This window comes from Macrobrachium rosenbergii, chromosome 41, assembly GCF_040412425.1.
Source record: "Macrobrachium rosenbergii isolate ZJJX-2024 chromosome 41, ASM4041242v1, whole genome shotgun sequence".
Lineage (NCBI taxonomy): Eukaryota > Metazoa > Arthropoda > Malacostraca > Decapoda > Palaemonidae > Macrobrachium > Macrobrachium rosenbergii.
The window spans coordinates 37,480,348-37,497,516 of NC_089781.1; the positions used below are offsets into that span (position 1 = coordinate 37,480,348).

The following is a 17,169-nucleotide window of genomic DNA, read 5'->3' on the forward strand; positions in this document are numbered from 1 at the left end:
ATTTGCTAGGCATCTGGATGCTCCTATATTTAGACAACTGATTAGTTCTCACTAACTCGTTTCAGGCAACCTTGAGGGGGAAACATTGTCTACAACTAGCCTTGATGTTAGGCGTTCTGATCAATGTCATTAAGTTTACACTTCTTCCATCCCCAGTAAATTGTTTATCTAGGGATGAGATTGATCTGCTAAGAGAATTTCAAGAAATGGCTGTCTCTTTTGGGCCACATGACCTATTTAGAGAAGCTTATCTTCAATGCCCACCTAAGTATGAGACCAATTTAATTTTACCTCAGACACTTGGGACAAGTCTTGTTATCCGGATTTGTTTCTGGCCATAGTTCCCCCAAACCTTTTGAGTTCTCACCGTTGGTGGGGAGATCAGTAAAGGCTGTTGATGTGTCTACCTCTGGACCTCAGGAGCCCATTGTCTGTCTTCAGATGTGTCGTTGTCAGGTTGGGGAGCCATTCTGGGACACATCAAAATGTCAGGGAGTTGGACAGTAGAAGAAAGCAAGATGCATATCATCAATCTAGAGCTTCTGGCAATTTGGAAAAGTCCAACTTCACTGTCTTACATAAGAAGGCAAGGGGGCACGAAATCAAAAGATTTGTTCAGGCTGGCAGAGAACCTTCTCCCTTGGGCAGAATCCAGGAACATCTGTCTTTATCCCAGGGAGAAACAACATTATAGCAGACCAACTCGGCAGGAAAGGGCAGTTACATCTGTCAAAGTGGTCTCTTCATCTGCAAATCTGTCAGAGGTTGTGGAACTTTTGGGGAGCCCCAAACATAGACATATTCGCAACTGCCCAGAACACAAAACTACCAGTTTACTATTCTCCATGCCAGGACCCTTAGACATGGACAGTCAGTGCTTTTCTCCAAGATTGGTCAAACCTACTGTAGACCTCTACGCTTTTCCCCCATTTGCATTTGAGGAAACTAATCAACAAGTTGTGCTCTCTGGAGAATGTAAGGATGATGTTAATAGCCCCTCTCCTGGCGGTAGATGTTTCTTGTCTTCTGCCTTCAGGAAAGATCTTCTCAAACAGCCTAATTTGAAAAGATTCCATCAAAACTTCCAAATGCTTTGTCTGACCGCATGGAGACTGTCAGCCTTCTCTTATGAGCTAGAGGCTTTTCATGAGCAGCTAGGGATTCGATCCTCAAATCTAGAAGACCCTCCACTGTTAGACTGTACCAACAACAGTGGTCAATTTATCGATCTTGGTGCCTGTCCTGAGGGATATCCAGCACCCATACCTCTGTAGTTAACCTAATTAAGTTCTCCCGGTATCTTAGGTACATGAAGCAACTTTCTGTTCCTTTGACTGAAGGATATCGCTCTATGTTGTCTTCAGTTTAGAGACATTCTAACTTGAAGATTGATCACAATTTAGATTTGAAAGAAGAGTCCCGATCTTTTGAACTAGAAACCCCAAAATCTTCTTACAGTGTCTTAGGAAGGAATTTGGACGTTGTTCTAAAGGTTTTGACATTGCCTCAATTGGAACCTTTGTCTAAATCTTCCCTTAAGAACTTAACATTAAAGACACTGTTTCTCTTAACTCTTGCCACAGCGAAGCATATTAGTGAGCTTCAAGTCCTCTCTTGTAATGTGGGTTTCATCCAAGGAGATGCCTGTCTCTCTTTTCTGCCATTGTTAAGGGCAAAAATCAGTGTCAAAGCAAAAGCCCTTCCGAGATTTGTGAAAGTGCATAAAATAACTTCTTTAGTAGGCAATGAGGAGGAGGTGCTTCTATGTCCAGTTAGAGCTTTAAGGATTTACCTGGACAGACTTAAACTTTTAAGAGGAGAAGTTGAAAATTTATTCTGTGGTGTTAGGAGGCCTAATACTCCTATGTCCAAGAATGTTATGTCTTTTTCTTTACGTTGCTTAATTCAGTCAGCACGCAGAGTTTGTTGCTTAATTCAGTCAGCACGCAGAGTCGAATTCTGACTTTTTGCAATTGTTGAAAGTTGAGCCTCATGATGTCCGTGCTGTAAGCACTTCCTTTAATGTCCAACCTTTCAATAGACAAGGTTGTCCAAGGTGCTCAGTTGAGATGTAACTGTTTTTGTGAGACGTCAAAATTACATAGGAGAATTGTAAAACCCTTAGTCCCATCGTTGCAGTGGGGACAGTTTTCTCCTGAACCAAAATTAGATAGTTATCTTCTCTTCTTTCCTATTGTTAGTTGTTAGGAGATCCTGGTATCTAATTGGGGAACATGAAGGTACACATTGGTGTATAGGAGCGTACCTTCATACTGTAAGGTAGTTATTGTCTTTAGTTTGACTGTCATTGTGGGTTCGACTCTGGCACAGGAGTCAATGATGCTCTATGAAATAGAGTCTTTTTCCTGGTAAGGATCCTCAAACAAGTCTTGCTACAAGGACCTCACATCCTTCCGTGGATCCACCCTCAGACTGCAGTGCCTACCAGAAAGGATCACGCAAGAGGTAAGCATGTTCAGAAGCTTTTTCTTTTTTTTTAAATAAAGCTTTAGTTCGCTTGGCTGACCGGATGTTTTTTCCGGCTTTACTAACTCACCATCCATTTTTCAATGTGGTAGTCAGCTAACTTTAACAGTAGGTAAGATTCATTCTAAATAATGTGAGTTTTCATGATAAAATTAATTTTTTGGATACCTACCTACTATTCAAGTGGAAACCTGCCCAGCCTTCCTACATGTTAGTGGCTGGTCAGGAAGAAATCTAATGAGAACATAGGCATTCTAAAGCCATCTAGTGGAAAAACAGGTGATTATACACAGTCTAACCAGGTCACCCATGCTTCTTTTGTTTTTTTAAATGCCGATAGCATCTGCCAGCATGAAGATAAAAGCTAACTTTAACAGTAGGTAAGTCTCCAAATAATTAATTTTATCATGAAAATTCACATTTGTTCCTACACGAATACAAACAAGTGGTCTTTACACGAGGAATTACCTTCAGTGCCAGCTGGAGCACGCTATTCTAAAACAAGGCTGTTTGGTAGTTAACTACCGGTGGGAGGGGCGAGGGAGACCCCACCATCTCCCTCTACTGAACGATGCATCCTTACCTTATAGCCTCATTCAGAGATGGACATACTTTCTCCACCACTGCCCAATGTTAGCCAGCTGTTCTATGCTTCACTTCACTTCTGGTTTTTTCCTTCCAGTTTCTGTTGTGATAGTGTGCTTACTTGTGTATATATGGATCTTTCTTTTTTGCCTATATATTGTTCTTGTCTTTTGGTCATGGATAATCATAACCAAACCCAAGAATCATCTAAGCCTGTTGATCGGCAGCCTCAAAGGTTCTCCCCTGGGGTAGGGAAGTGTTGCAATTGCTAACTCCCCCCCACCTTGATATTGACCCACATTCTTTTTGCACAAAATGTCGCAAACACAAATGTTCCCTTACTGATCCTTGTGACAAGTGTCATAATTGGTCTCTGGAGCAGTGGATGCATTTCGCTAGGAAGAGGGGATATAAAAAGAAGGCTTCCCGTCCATCCTCAGAAGGATATTTTCCAAGGACACCGGTAAGTTCCCTCTCTCTTCCGATGCAACTGCCTCTTGCTGCTACCTCTTCTAAGGGAGAGGTCACTCCCACACACTCTCCTGTTGCTTTGGCAACAAGAAGTCTGTTTGGGTGGGTGGGGCTTATCACAATATCTCGAGGGATTCCTCTGCTCAGAGGGGGTGGAATCCCACTAAGAGCAAAGGGAGGCAGTCCTTTCTAACCCTTCTTTTTCAGGACTAGGTGAGATCCAGAAGACATTCAAGGAACTTAGTGATGGCCTTCCCTAGGTTTTCCCGGGGAGCCCTTGGTGCGGCATTTGATCACTCATGTTGGTGCTTCTAAGGTGCCTCCTGCCGCTACTGCATTGATAACTGAGACTTCGGCCTTGGTTACAGTGTCGATGGGAACCAGGTCCGTGGCTGTGGCTCCCACCATTGTCCATCATTCTCCAATCCTGTCGACATCCAAGCTCCCTGTGACATCTTCCACTTTGAAGAATCATCTCTTAGAAGTTTTGATGGAGGAAGAGTAGGCAGTGTTCTTCTTCATTGCCTTCGTCATCATCGTCTTCTTCATTGCCTGTCTTTGCCTCCTCCCCTCCTTCCAAAGGTCCCGTTACATGGACAGACTGGAGGAAGGAGAAGGTTGCTTCCCCCGACCGTAAGAAAACACGTAAGCCTTCCCACTGTTTGTCTTCTACTGAAGAAGCAATGGGTTCTCTCGCATGCTCTCCAATGTCTCTGGACAATGCAACCATGTTGCGGGTCTCTTCACATGCCCAAGGCACTTGGGCAAGCCACATTGTAGCTTCCACGAGCTGAGTCCAAGAACATGGGTCTCACATGGCCATGGACTCTTTAAGGCACCAATACCGGATGTTGGAAGCCATCTCCTAGGTCTGCTAAAAAACCCTATGCTGCACGAGTCACCAAGGATTCGAAGTGGAAGCTCATTCCTCTCTCAGATCCCCATGTGGCAACAGTATCCATTGTACATCCCCGTGACTTGGATGCCCTGCATGAGCGAGTCTCCAGACCCATGCCACCGAAGGTACTTCTGCCCGGGGTCCTATAGACCTGTGTGGCTCCAGTAAGCTGCACTCCATGGACCGGGGGCATGGCCTATCAAGAGAGTGAGTGTGCAACATGCAAGCACTGCCCCACCCCCTGCAAGATCTGTTCCAGGTTCCTGAGGTGGTGATGCCGATTCCCGAGTCCACTCACCTGGGAAAGCTTCGAGGAGGTTCCCTGTTTAATCTTCTTCACACACAGAGGCCTCGGCCTTGACGAGGATTACAGCATGTCGTTGGGACAGCCCACATTCTCACCCATGTGTGTACGATTAATCTCCCAGGGGCAGCCCCGACTCATGTTTGCTCATGCTGACTTACTCCCCCTGGGGTAGATTGTGGGCACGTTCGCATGATCATGGTCCTTCTCCCAGGAACAACCCCTATTCACATTCACGTCGTGGGATACATTCTCCTAGACCTGTACAACCGTCGTCACCGTGGGTTGACAACCGTTCACGGCCTATTTCTCCTGCCGGGACTAAGACCTCTGGCAGCTCTGTGAAGGGTGCTAGGCTCCTCTCACCTATTCCGCCTTCTTCCTGGAGTGAGAGGTTGACCAGGGGGTTCTGAGGAGGGTCTCTCTCTCCTACAGAGAGAGTAGGTCAGGAAGACCATGACTTGGATGGGCCGTAAGGTCCTCTCCCTGAGGACACGAACACCCTTGAACTACAGAGGTCTTATGTGGAGACTGTCAAACTGATTCATCAGTATTGTACAGGCCGGTTATTGGCGTGGGTTTTGTTCAAACAGCATGACGATAAGCGAAAATCACCGATAAACCGAAAATCGGCAAGCACCGAAAATTGCCGAGGACGCTAGGGGCAGCGTTCCTCCCCACATGCTGGCATTGGTTCGGGGTTGCCTGTCGAGACATTGGGCAGCATGGCAGCAACACGAAGTGGAGACTTGGGTAGTGAATGTCCTTTGAGTAGGCTATTTACTTCCCTTCGAGTCTCCTCCACCTCTCACCAGCCTTCCAGTCTATCTACAAACGTATGTTTCCAGCTCGCTAAAGGATCTCGCCCTTTGGAACGAGGTGAAAGTGATACTGAAGAAAGACGCTGTAGAAGTCATGACAATTCAGTCTCCCTGTTTTTATAGCAGGGTCTTTCTCGTGGAGAAAGCATCAGGGGGATGGAGACTGATTGTAGACCTTTCTCCCCTGAACTGATTCGTTCACCAGACTCGGTTCAAGATGAAAATGACACTCTTGGTGCTCACAGCCATTAGGGACTGACTTCATGCTTTCGGTGGACCTGCAGGGTGCGTATTTTCAAATACTGTACCCGCCCATCAGTCCTCCCGCAAGTACCTCTGCTTTATCCACGACAGGATGGTGTACTGGTCCAGGACACTGTTTGGGCTCTCAACCACTCCCCAGGTGTTCACGTGAGCGTTCACCCTTGCCGATTTGGGTCCATTCACAAGGCATACGTCTTCTGAGGTATCTCGACGATTGGTTAGTCCTGGCAAACTCTTGTTCAAAGTTGCTCCAGGACAGAGATTGCTTTCTCTAGTTTTGTCGCACCCTAGGCATTGTTGTAAATCTCGAGAAGTCTGATCTCATACCCAAGCAGAGGATAAAGTACCTGGGCATGCTGAGAGATACGGCAGCAGTGAGAGTCTTTCCCTCAGACTCCCGTATCAGCAGGCTCAGGGAGGCAGCACAATTTTTTCTGTCTCGACAGGAACAACCAGCTTGGATGTGGTGAGTCGTTCTTGGTCACCTGTCGCCCTTGGAGAAGCTGGTCCCTCATGGGTGGCTTCATCTTTATCCCCGTCAGTGGAGAATGAAGGAGTTTTGGTCTCGGGACCCTCCGTCCTTTCTCATTCCTCTCTCGTGAGAAGTGAGACAGGACTTAGCTTGGTGGCTGGACGACAGGAACCTTGTAGGCAGTCCCTGGTTAGTTAACGGCGGGGGTTCTCCTAGCCGAGCCCGGCTAACCAAAAATCGGCGATAATAGCACTAATAACACGCTTAACATCACCGCATCATTGGCGCTGCCACTAAGCTCAGATCAGTGCCCAAAAATCCACTTAACGGCGTCGCTAGACAAGTGCCATAAAACCAGATCGCCATTAACCGATGCCGCTGGTAAGTGGGGACTGCCCTTACACACTCCTCCTCCTGAGTGCTTCTGTTCTCGGACACTTCGAGGGAGGGATGGGCGCACACCTGGAAGAGTTGCTGGTTTCTAGTGTGTGGGATCAGAATGACAAGAACCTCCACATCAGCATGCTAGAACTCAAGGCAACCTTCTTGGCTCTGTAAGTGTTGCAGGATCAAGTGATGGGGCACTCCATGGCACCGATGAGCAATAATACCACAGTAGTGGCATATGGCAACGATAAGGGAGACTGGTGTTTCTTCAGCCCCATCAGTTGACAGTGCAGGTGTACAAGTGGGCAGTAGCACACTCAGTGGAGTTGTCAGCCAGGTAGGTTCCAGGCAAGAGGAACGTAGTGGCAGACAGACAGTTGCCAGGATCAGGTGATAGGGACAGAGTGGTCCCTACACCCAGACTGTATGACATGTGGGGACGTCCATTGATAGACCTCTCTGCAACCCGGCACAACAGGAACTTGCCAGTATTCTGCTCGGTCATCCTGGACCCTTGGGCAGCAGCAGAAGACGCCTTTCAGCACCTTTGGGATAATCTCAATTTGTGCAATTTTCCTCCATTCTGTCTGATTCGTCTGGTGATCAACAGGATCATGATCACCGCAAATCTCAGGATGACCCTGATGGCTCCCAAGTGGTATCCAGACCTGCTAGCTCTGCTATCCGAGGCACCAAGAGAGATTCCTCCCTGGCACAACCTTCTTTGCCAGCCCCACGTCAAGAGGTTTCACCAGTCCATAGAGTCCCTATCTCTTCACAGTTGGAGAATATTCAGCATCTCTTGCAAGTGAGAGGCTTTTCTTGCTGAGCAGCTACAGAGATGTCTGGATACCTTCAGAAATCCTCTGCAGCTTTCTAACAGGAAATGGGCCATCTTCTTTTGTTGGTGTCATAGAAGGGGCTTCTCTCCAGTCAGAGCTACTATTCAGCAGGGAGTGCACTTTCTTGTCTTCCTTCAATGAGAGAAGTGTCAGTCTCAGGTGTTAAGGGCTACAGGGCCACCCTGAGCCTAGTCCTACACCTAAAGGGCATTGATCTCTTCTTCATGGAAGATTTTTATGCAGATGAGAAGCTTCGAAAAGTCTTGCCCTCCAAGGGAGCTCAGGCCCCCGGAGTGAGATGTGACTCATTCTTCCGAGTCTGACTCGTGCACCTTACGAGCCCTCATGAGAGTCGTCAGACAGGGATCTGACTCTCAAGACTGTCTTTTTGCTTGCCCTGGCATTGTCAAAGAGAGTAGGAGAACTCCATGGTCTTTCTTGTGATGTTCAACACTCGAGGGGATGGGGATCTGTTTTGCTCGAATTTGTCCTGGAATTCATGGTGAAGACTCAGAATCCATCAGTCCCTGGCATTAAGTTCGAGTCCTTCTTGATCCCCTCCCTAGAGGACATTGTAGGTAATGACCCAGGTGAGATGCTACTTTGTCCAATTAGAGTTCAGTGGTGCTACCTTAAAGAGTACTCGACAGCTCAGGCCTGAGTGTCAATGACTGTTATTACTGGCAAGACCAAGAAAGAGGTGCCCAAGAAACAATTTCCTTTTGGCTTTGTGAGACTATCAAATGGGCGTACTCAACTACTAAAGAGAATTCAAGTATGCTGTAGTCTAGAGGTCACAAAGTTAGGGGCATTAGTACGTCCCTCGCATTCAGGAAGCCTGTCAGTTCATCGGGTGCTGACTATGTTCACCTCCTTTTACCCGAGGGACATTGCCCATAGGTCCTTGAACACTTTTTCCTTGGGTCATGTGGTGGCTGCTCAACAAGTTGTGTAGCCCATCTAGTTCCCCAAGTGGGACAGGTAGCATCTTGTCTAAGATGTACAGTTGCTTTTTCTTATACCCTTTCTCTACCAGCAGGCAGAGAGGATGGGTTGACAAACTGTCATGTGCTGGACGGACACAGATGCAGGTGAGTGAGCATCCTTTTTATTTTTCTATTTACTGTATTGCAATAGAAGCAAGTCCTACCCTCTCTCTAGCAAGGGGAGAGAGGGACTGACAGTAAAACAAATCTGTTGGTTACATTAGCTTTATTGTCTCCGACATAAGATTTCCTCCAAGCCTTTTTTTAAATAAATGTTGCTTCTCAAACCCATTACCCCGAAAAGCCCGGAAGTGTGACTGTTGAGCACACTTTTTGTTTCTCAGATCAGAGGCATGGGACTCTTTCCTTTGCTTGACATTGCACGAACAGGAAGAAGACCCAGGTGAGGTGACCCACCACCAGTCAGTTCAGAAGCTCACATATATCTCATGCAAAGACCAACAGTTTGTATTAATGCAGGAACAAATGACAGATTTTTAATTTTGTATTTTTCCTAACATACAAACCTGAGGTCTTTACATATAGTACAGTACTGCCCACCTCAAGCCACTCCTCATTCTGATACTTGGGCTAGGCTATTAGGCAGATGGATGCATCACCCACCGGTAGTTAACTACTAAACAACCTCGTTTTAGAATAGCCTGCTCCAGCTCATGCTTAAGAAAATTCCTCATGTAATTAAAAATTTGTCATTATTTTTAAATAAAGCAATATTATAAGGGATTACAGTTTGGATGCTGGAGAAGCAAAAAGAGTACTAAAATTTGAAGGTTGCTTGGATCTAAATTTTATTTACTTCTTTCTAACTTTCTAACATCCAAAGTAATTCCTTATAATAGTTCATGAATTAAAAACAATATACTAAATATAAAAAATGGGAAATTTAGAAAATCGATATTCATCACAGATTTAAATCAAGGATAAAAACAAGTAGGAATATTTTAAGAGTACAGTATGAACAAATATTCTCATGACTGTAAGAATACCATGACTGTAAGAAGAATACAAGGTAGTTAATCATGAGAAAACTAGGGATATATGCTTGCTAAGGATAAAACTTTTGCTGTAACCTTTCACCATAGAATCTAATATTTATTTGAATAGTAGAAGGTACTTTGTGGTCTCTGGTTGTAAGAGGTGTAGTGGTCACCTTGAGAATTTGATGTCTTAAGAAATTTAGTATCTTAATGGGAGGTAGGACTTGCCTGCTTATTAGTGGGAAATAGAACCTTCCTTTCTGGTTCCCTCTTGTAGATGAAACAGATTCTGGGCAATTGGATTATACTTATTTGTTGATTGCATCCCCAGAGAGGAACTCTGCCTAACTAAATTGCACTGGAATATGATCTTTGTCATCCTTCCTTGTATCAGTCAGATCTCGAAATGATGTCTCCAGGGAGAATTCAATTGTAGCAGAAGAGCCAGGCTTAAAAACAAATTCAGATGCAACAGGAGAACCAGGCTTACTTGCAATGGCTGGATTGACTTCAAATTCTATACATTCTCAGGAGTTGGAAGGTTGAGGTTAGGGACTTTTTATCCCTTACATTCTGAGTACAGTATAGACAAATTTGAAACAGTTAAAATTGTTTTTATAAATTACTGATAACAGGCATTTGTAGTTTCAGGGGTTTTATCCTTTACCAGCTTTTGTTTAGCACTATAGTGTGTATTTCCAGGATAACCTGTTCAAAATTATGTTGAGGGGAAATCTTTGACTTTGGGGAATGCTCACCTTTACAATGAACAAAACCTATTAGGAAGACACTGATCCACAAGATCATCCTTTGTCTCCAGATCAAGGGTCCTGTCCCTCCTCCTCAGTGGTTGACTCAATGCTCCATGCAGATTTGGGGTCATCAGTCAGTCAGCCAAGACTGGACTCATTACGTGGCACAGAGCTTTACATCAGACTTCCACGTTGCCCAACATGAGGCATGCCCTCTGACTTCACTTCCCTTCATTTTCTAATTCTGATCAAAATCATATTCAAAACTTGCAAGGGGATTGTAATCCAAAGATCATTCCTGATAGTGTAAAAAGAAAAGAATGACTGGGTAAAATGCAAGAATGTTTAGCTAATTTAGCTAGAGCAGTTGTATAAATCCGAGTAATATCAAGAGGAAAAACACCTGCTGTCTTATGGCCTCAGAGGGTTTTCCTAAAGGATCTGCTCTTATATGAGAAGTGAAAACTTTATTGAAATCAAGTTAAATGGAATTTAAAGCTGGATGAGTAAAGACCAAAGGGAAGCAAATTAGAAGTGAAATGAAAAAAATACTGAATCTGGGGCTAAAGCAGGCCTACCTAGCTTTCCTAATATCACCTTGTGATTGCAACACTAAGTTATACTGCCCTACAAACAAGTGCGTAGAGCAGTTGAGCACAGAAAGAAATCACTATGATATTAAATAATGAAAATTACGGGATTCTCATTGAAAATGACAAACTTTAAATCAATTTGTATTTTTCATAACTAACAATCCTGTGGTCTTAACAAAGGGAAAATTCTCTAGCGCCTGCTGGAGTCCGGTAAAAAAAAAAAAAAGTTATACACGGAGTTTGGCGGCATCGGGAGTTACCAAGATAGTGGTAAGGAGGAAGGGTTGCCAACTTACCTTACTGACGTCCATCACGTCAGTTTCCTCTAGCTCAGGTAAAATATGAGGGGTGGCTTGCGATGGGCAATATATGTTAAGACCGCAGGTTTGTTAGTTATGAAAAATACAAATTGATTTAAAATTTGTCATTTGTACATATACAGAACAAACCTTTGGCCTTAACGTAAGGGAGACTCACTCTTTGAAGGGAGGATAGAGAAAGCCTCAGAATCGGCTGGAGGTTCAGCTCACCTGGGCTCACTTCTTAGCCAAAGCAGGTCATATAGGAAGGAGACATATGCCTCTGAACTGTAAAGTAAGGGTTACTTGTCAGCCAGACATCTGAGTTAAGAGACAATGTGAACTCTTGCTACATTGTGTGAACAGGAGTGTGAATCACGGCTGCATTCATAGGAGCGACTTATTTTACGTGGAGGTCAGTCATGGCCATGTGAACAGGAGTGCAAATCACGGTCACGTCTGTGTGAGCAAGAATTTTGAACACTGTCTCTTCTAGGTGAACGTGAATGGGAATGATGACATGAAGATTAAGGTCGAGGAATGCTGCGTGACCTCGATGGGCTTTCAGTACATGAGAGGAGGGAGACCGCCAGAGACAGGGATGCTACACTTTCAACTTCTTGATGGGGGCCTTGTCATCCCTCCTATGGACCTGAGGAATGCTTGCACCTGGGACAGGATGAGAAATAGAAACAACAGATATCTTCTATGGAGGAGCGCAATCTGTAGGGTTGGCGGTCCTAGATGATAAATCTCTGTCTAAAATCACTGCAGCATGGGGGTCAACGAATGGGTTCGCCGTGTCTGTGCCAATCCATTCGTGCTTCTGCTAGTTACCTCTCGGAACCATTCTTCCGTCAAGGCACACTTACATGTGCCTTCTGCCATTTCTAGTGTTCCAAGACCAGTTGCTGCAGTGATTTTATACAGATTTGTCCTCTATGACCACCAAACCCACAGATCGCATTTGGTTGAACACAGAATGACTACAGAAGAAGAACGAGACTCCGAGGACGACTCGTGAATCTTCTTACGTGAAGGGGCTGCGAAGTCTCTCTTCCCCAATGTCTGACGGGGATGGATGGAACAGACGACGAAGACGGAGAGGAGGCAGATGAAGATGAAGACAATGAATAAGGGGATCTATGACGACTCTTCTTGGATTCCTATGACCAAACCTCTTTGTAAAAATACCTTCGACTTTATCAAAAATGGTCTGGATGAGAGTCAGAAGGTACAGGCATGAAGTTGGTGGCAAAGACACGGCTAACGGCATGGAGCAGGGAGTGGTGAGAATTGTTGACAGCCTGGGAAGATGCTACAGAGACTGACGCTCTGGCAGCCAACAAGGGGAGAGGCATAGTAAGATGAGGTGATGTCATGAGGACAGTAGAATTGGAAACTGTCATGGCGGACGAAACTGGAATGCGGGAAGACATACACTTAGGCAATAGGCCTGAAAAGGGTTGGTACCCCTGGGAGGTCTAGAGAGTCCCAACACTCGGTCATCATCAAGCCACATGAATCATAAGATGTCATTGGGACAGCAGACTTGGAAACTGTCACAGCGGACGAAACTGGAAAGAGGGAAGACATGCAGTGAGGCAATAGGCCAGAGAGGGTTGGTACCCCTGGGAGGCCTAGAGGGTCCCAACACTCAGCCATCATCAAGCCACATGAATTATAAAATCTCCTGAACCCCCAATTGAATCTAATAAAGCCAAAGCATTAGAAGAATGCGAGGGAGTAAAATCTTCATGAGTAGAAGCAACATGAGAAGATTTTGGTGGAGAAAGCCAGAATGAAAAAGAATGGATGTGGACGCTGCCACTGAGGAAACAAAGCCTTCCCAAGATGGCAGAGCCGACTTCCTTCTATATCTCCTCTTACCAAATTCTTCCACTGCTCAGGAGACCAATCTACACTCTCTTGACATGGGTTATTTACGCTACAGATGTTAGATCTACCCCTGCTACAAGCAGGATGGGGGTCTTTCACAAAGGAAGGCAGGAAACAGGAGCAGGGATTGCCATCAACCTCAGGGCATTTTCTCTGAGGCTTGGGAGGCTTAGACGAGTTCTGGGTTTGCATACACAAAGCAGTAAATGCACAGAATACACAAAATCATACACAAAAAAAGAAAGAAAAAAACCAGGATTCTATGGCATAATGCAGCCCAGGAAGTGCACAACAACTGGCTTTTAGAGAGTGCAGCAGCACAACCTGCTCTGAAGGGAGTCAAAAGATGTGATGCGATGAACCTGAGGTGGGTTAAGGTAGGTTGGCTGCCCCTCCTCCTTACTGCCACCTTGGCTAACTCTCAATGCCACCAAATTCCTTGCAACTATTTGTTTAACTGGACTCCAGCAAGGCTAGAGAATTTTCCCCTATGTTAAGACCAAAGGTTTGTTCTGTATATGAACAACAAAGATTTTAAATTAAACCCATCATTGTTTCATCTCATAAAACAAAAAGACTACAAACACTTGATGTATAAGGTTAAGAAAACAAATGATAACTTGTCTTTTTTTATCTTAAGTCAAATACAAAATATATGACTTTTCAACACTTTAGGAATGAAAAAGAAATACTATATAATGCTTTGGTAATTCTATTTTCCAGTCAACTAATTACCATATTCTTGTGCTGTTCTGGGATCATGGATGAAAATAATGTTACCTATTACCAACTCTTCACAAAATTACTATAGTAATTTTCCCCAATAACTTCTAACTCTATATCCCCTTTATCCACCACATAAGATACAGTATGTAAATACTCAAGGCAAAGGAGGATTTAATAACCAACAGGGGTTGCATTTGATGTCTTATCTGTCAGATGCTTAACCCTTTGAGATTTCAGCGACATAAAATTTTGTAAAAATTCCATCCATTGAAATTCAGATGTCAAATGATGCCATCCGTCAAAAATTTTAAAAATTGTCCGCAAATATTACAATACTACTAGGTTGTAATAGGATCATGTCTGGAGTGTTGAGAATGATTTTTCTGCATTTGCTAAGAACAAAGGGCTCTTCAAAAGGTTATCATTATTAAATTTTCCCCAAATATTAAATCACAAACATTTTTGCCTATTTCTTTACATTTTTTGCAGTAACTGAAATTGCAATAATGTACCTAACATAGAGGATATTTATTGTAATTTTTTTAATGTGCAAATAGATTTTATAAATCATAATTTTAGAAAAACATTTATCTACAAAAAGTAAAGAAACTTCTGATCTCTGTAAATTACACATATTCTGGTTGGAATTTTAGTGTTTTAAATTTTAAAGATATTAAAATAAATTCCAATTACAGTACCTGGATTCCATGGGACAATAAAACCAGCAGCATCAAAAGCACATTTACAGCAAGCAATACAAGAAATGATCTCTTAGCTGATAATAGGTAAACCAGAACGGTACATTTTCCCACTGGCAAATTTTGGACCCCACAAAAAATCTCAAAGGGTTAAATGCAGGTGCAATGGATTTAGTACAACTTATTTATCTTATCTGTCATATAACGCTATTTTGCTTATCAAAATACCATTCCATTAAAATAAAAGAACCAACTGAGTACTATAAAGCTATGGAAATAACTAAAAACAGGAAATAACCTTTACACTAATAAAGAGTTAGTTATAAATGATTTGTTTAACCAGACCTCTGAACTCTTTTAGGGTTCTTCTCAGGCTGGGAACTAATAAAGGAGCCTTCATACATTTTACATGCTGACAAATATGACAGAAGCTTGGTGATATCTATACAAAAATGACATTAGACCAAAATGCAAGATATAACAAACTATAAATAAAATAAAACTATACAAGTGAAGATTAGAATTCTTCATATCAGATCAGCAACTGGAAAAAAAGAGAAAATCATACAATTCAGTACTCAATGCTACATCAACAAAAAATCCAAAAACATCATTTAAGTCTAATTAGTAAAATTCAAAATGAGGTAAGTTTTATACCAACATTGAAATTTTCTAATATCTGAAGTACTGTAATACTTTATAGGAAATTTTATATAAATGTGGAGACTACTGTTTGACACATCATATAATAAAAGCACAAATTCAATCATTACAAAAATACTGACATTACTGAATAAAAAAACCATAAGAATAACAATGACGTAAATCTTCAAATTTTACTTACCATTCATAGGCATTTCATCAATCTGTGTTGAATAGTACTGCTCAATGTCTCGAAGAATACGGATATCATCATTCTTTACAAAATTGATGGCAACACCTTTGCGTCCAAAACGACCAGATCTACCAATACGATGGATGTACAACTCACGGTTATTAGGCAGATCATAGTTAATCACCAAGGATACCTGTGAAAAATTAACAGAAAATAAACAAAATGACAAATTTTATATCAAATTGTATTTTTCATAACTAACAAACCTGCAGTCTTAACATAAGGGGAAAAGTTCTCTAGCGCAGCTGGAGCGTTGGCTTGAGGTGGGCAGTACACATTAAGACTGCAGGTTTGCTAGTTATGAAAAAGACAAACTAATTTAAAATATGTCATTTGTTCATACACAGAACAAACCTTTGGTCTTAACATAAGGAAGACTTACTCTTGGAGGAAGGATAGAGAAAGCCTCAGAACCGACTGGAGGTTCAACTCACCTGGTCTCACTTCCTGGCCAAGGATGGGTAAAGGAAGGAGTCATAAGCCTCTGTGCTGTAAAGTAAGGGTTACTTGTCAGCCAGACATCTGGGTAATAAGACAAAATGGAACTCATATTACACTGTCTCAAATTGAGATAAAGAACTAAATTGTTGGAGACAAAAGCACATGTAAGCCACTGGCTTCTTGTAGTTATTTCCTCTCTCCCCTTGTAAGAGAGAGGAGGGGATTTCCTTCCAAGGTAGTTTATATCATGCATGAACAACCAAATAAAAATTAATGGAAAGGGCTCAACACTCGCCTATATCTGACCCGTTCCAGCGCATGTTGGTTAAATTCTCTCCAATGCCTGCCAGTAGAGAAGGAATTTAGAAAGAGAGGAAGTAGAACAGTCAAACCATTTATTCTCACTTTCAAAACCAATCAGCTTAGGTTAGATACAAACTTGTCGAGCAGCCACCACTAAATCCAAGGAAAAAAGTGTCCAAGGACCTGTGGACAACATCCTGCAGATAGAAGGATGTGAAGGTGGTTTGACGTAACCAAGTACAGTAAACCTCCGTATTCGCGTTCTCACGATTCATGGACTCACGTATTCACGCATTTCTCTTTGGAACGTATCTACCCATTTGTGGAAAATTCGCCCATTCGTGGTATTTTTCACTGAGAAATATTCACTAAATACTGTATTTTCATCTCATTTTCATGACTAAATGCACTTTTTGTGATAAAACTATTAAAATACTCAAGTATATAATGCTCGAGTTATGAAATTGACTTTACGATAATTCGATTTTGCAATGGGGTAAGCAATTAATACCGATATGAAAATATTTATAAAATATTTTAAAATTTCGTACGGGCACATGCAGTAGCTTAATCAGGCAGTGAGAGAGACCAAATTACAACAGACAACTTTTCCTCCATCTCTTTATCCGAACTCCTAGTTAAGAAAGTAAAAGAGAATGATAAAAGTATTGTTAGTAACGTTCTACTCTTGCGTAAATGCGTACAGCCATAAACAACTGACCAAGAAACTGTTGTTTTGCTTATAACCGAATCAGATAACAACAGCCGTTTACCTGTATTTCAACCATCGTATGGTAATATACAATTACCGAGGTTATGGCACAAATGACGTTATGTAGAATAGGACTGATATATTTTTACATTATACCCTTATTCGGTATGGATAAAAGATCCTCAAGGAAATATACTGCTAAATTTAAGCTGCAAGTTGTAGCTGAAGCTGGGAAAACAATGTTCAAGCTGCTAATGACTATACTGTAAATTATTGTGCATCGGCAACATGGATGAAACTCGACTGTAATTAGAATGGGAGAGAAAGTATTTTCAT

At 42.6% G+C, this 17,169-nt stretch overlaps 1 protein-coding gene across 1 annotated transcript in view; it reads right to left on the reverse strand.

The window, feature by feature from the left end:
- Positions 1 to 13,674: 13,674 nt before the first annotated feature.
- LOC136826812 (eukaryotic initiation factor 4A-III) overlaps positions 13,675 to 17,169 on the reverse strand; it is a 48,544-nt gene continuing 45,049 nt past the window's right edge. Inside the window, exons 7-8 of the mRNA XM_067084259.1 lie at positions 15,327 to 15,510; positions 13,675 to 15,026 (exon numbers count right to left, since the gene is read on the reverse strand). Coding sequence (XP_066940360.1) covers positions 15,010 to 15,026; positions 15,327 to 15,510 — 201 coding nt within the window. The 3' untranslated portion in view covers positions 13,675 to 15,009. The remainder of the gene's footprint in view (positions 15,027 to 15,326; positions 15,511 to 17,169) is intronic.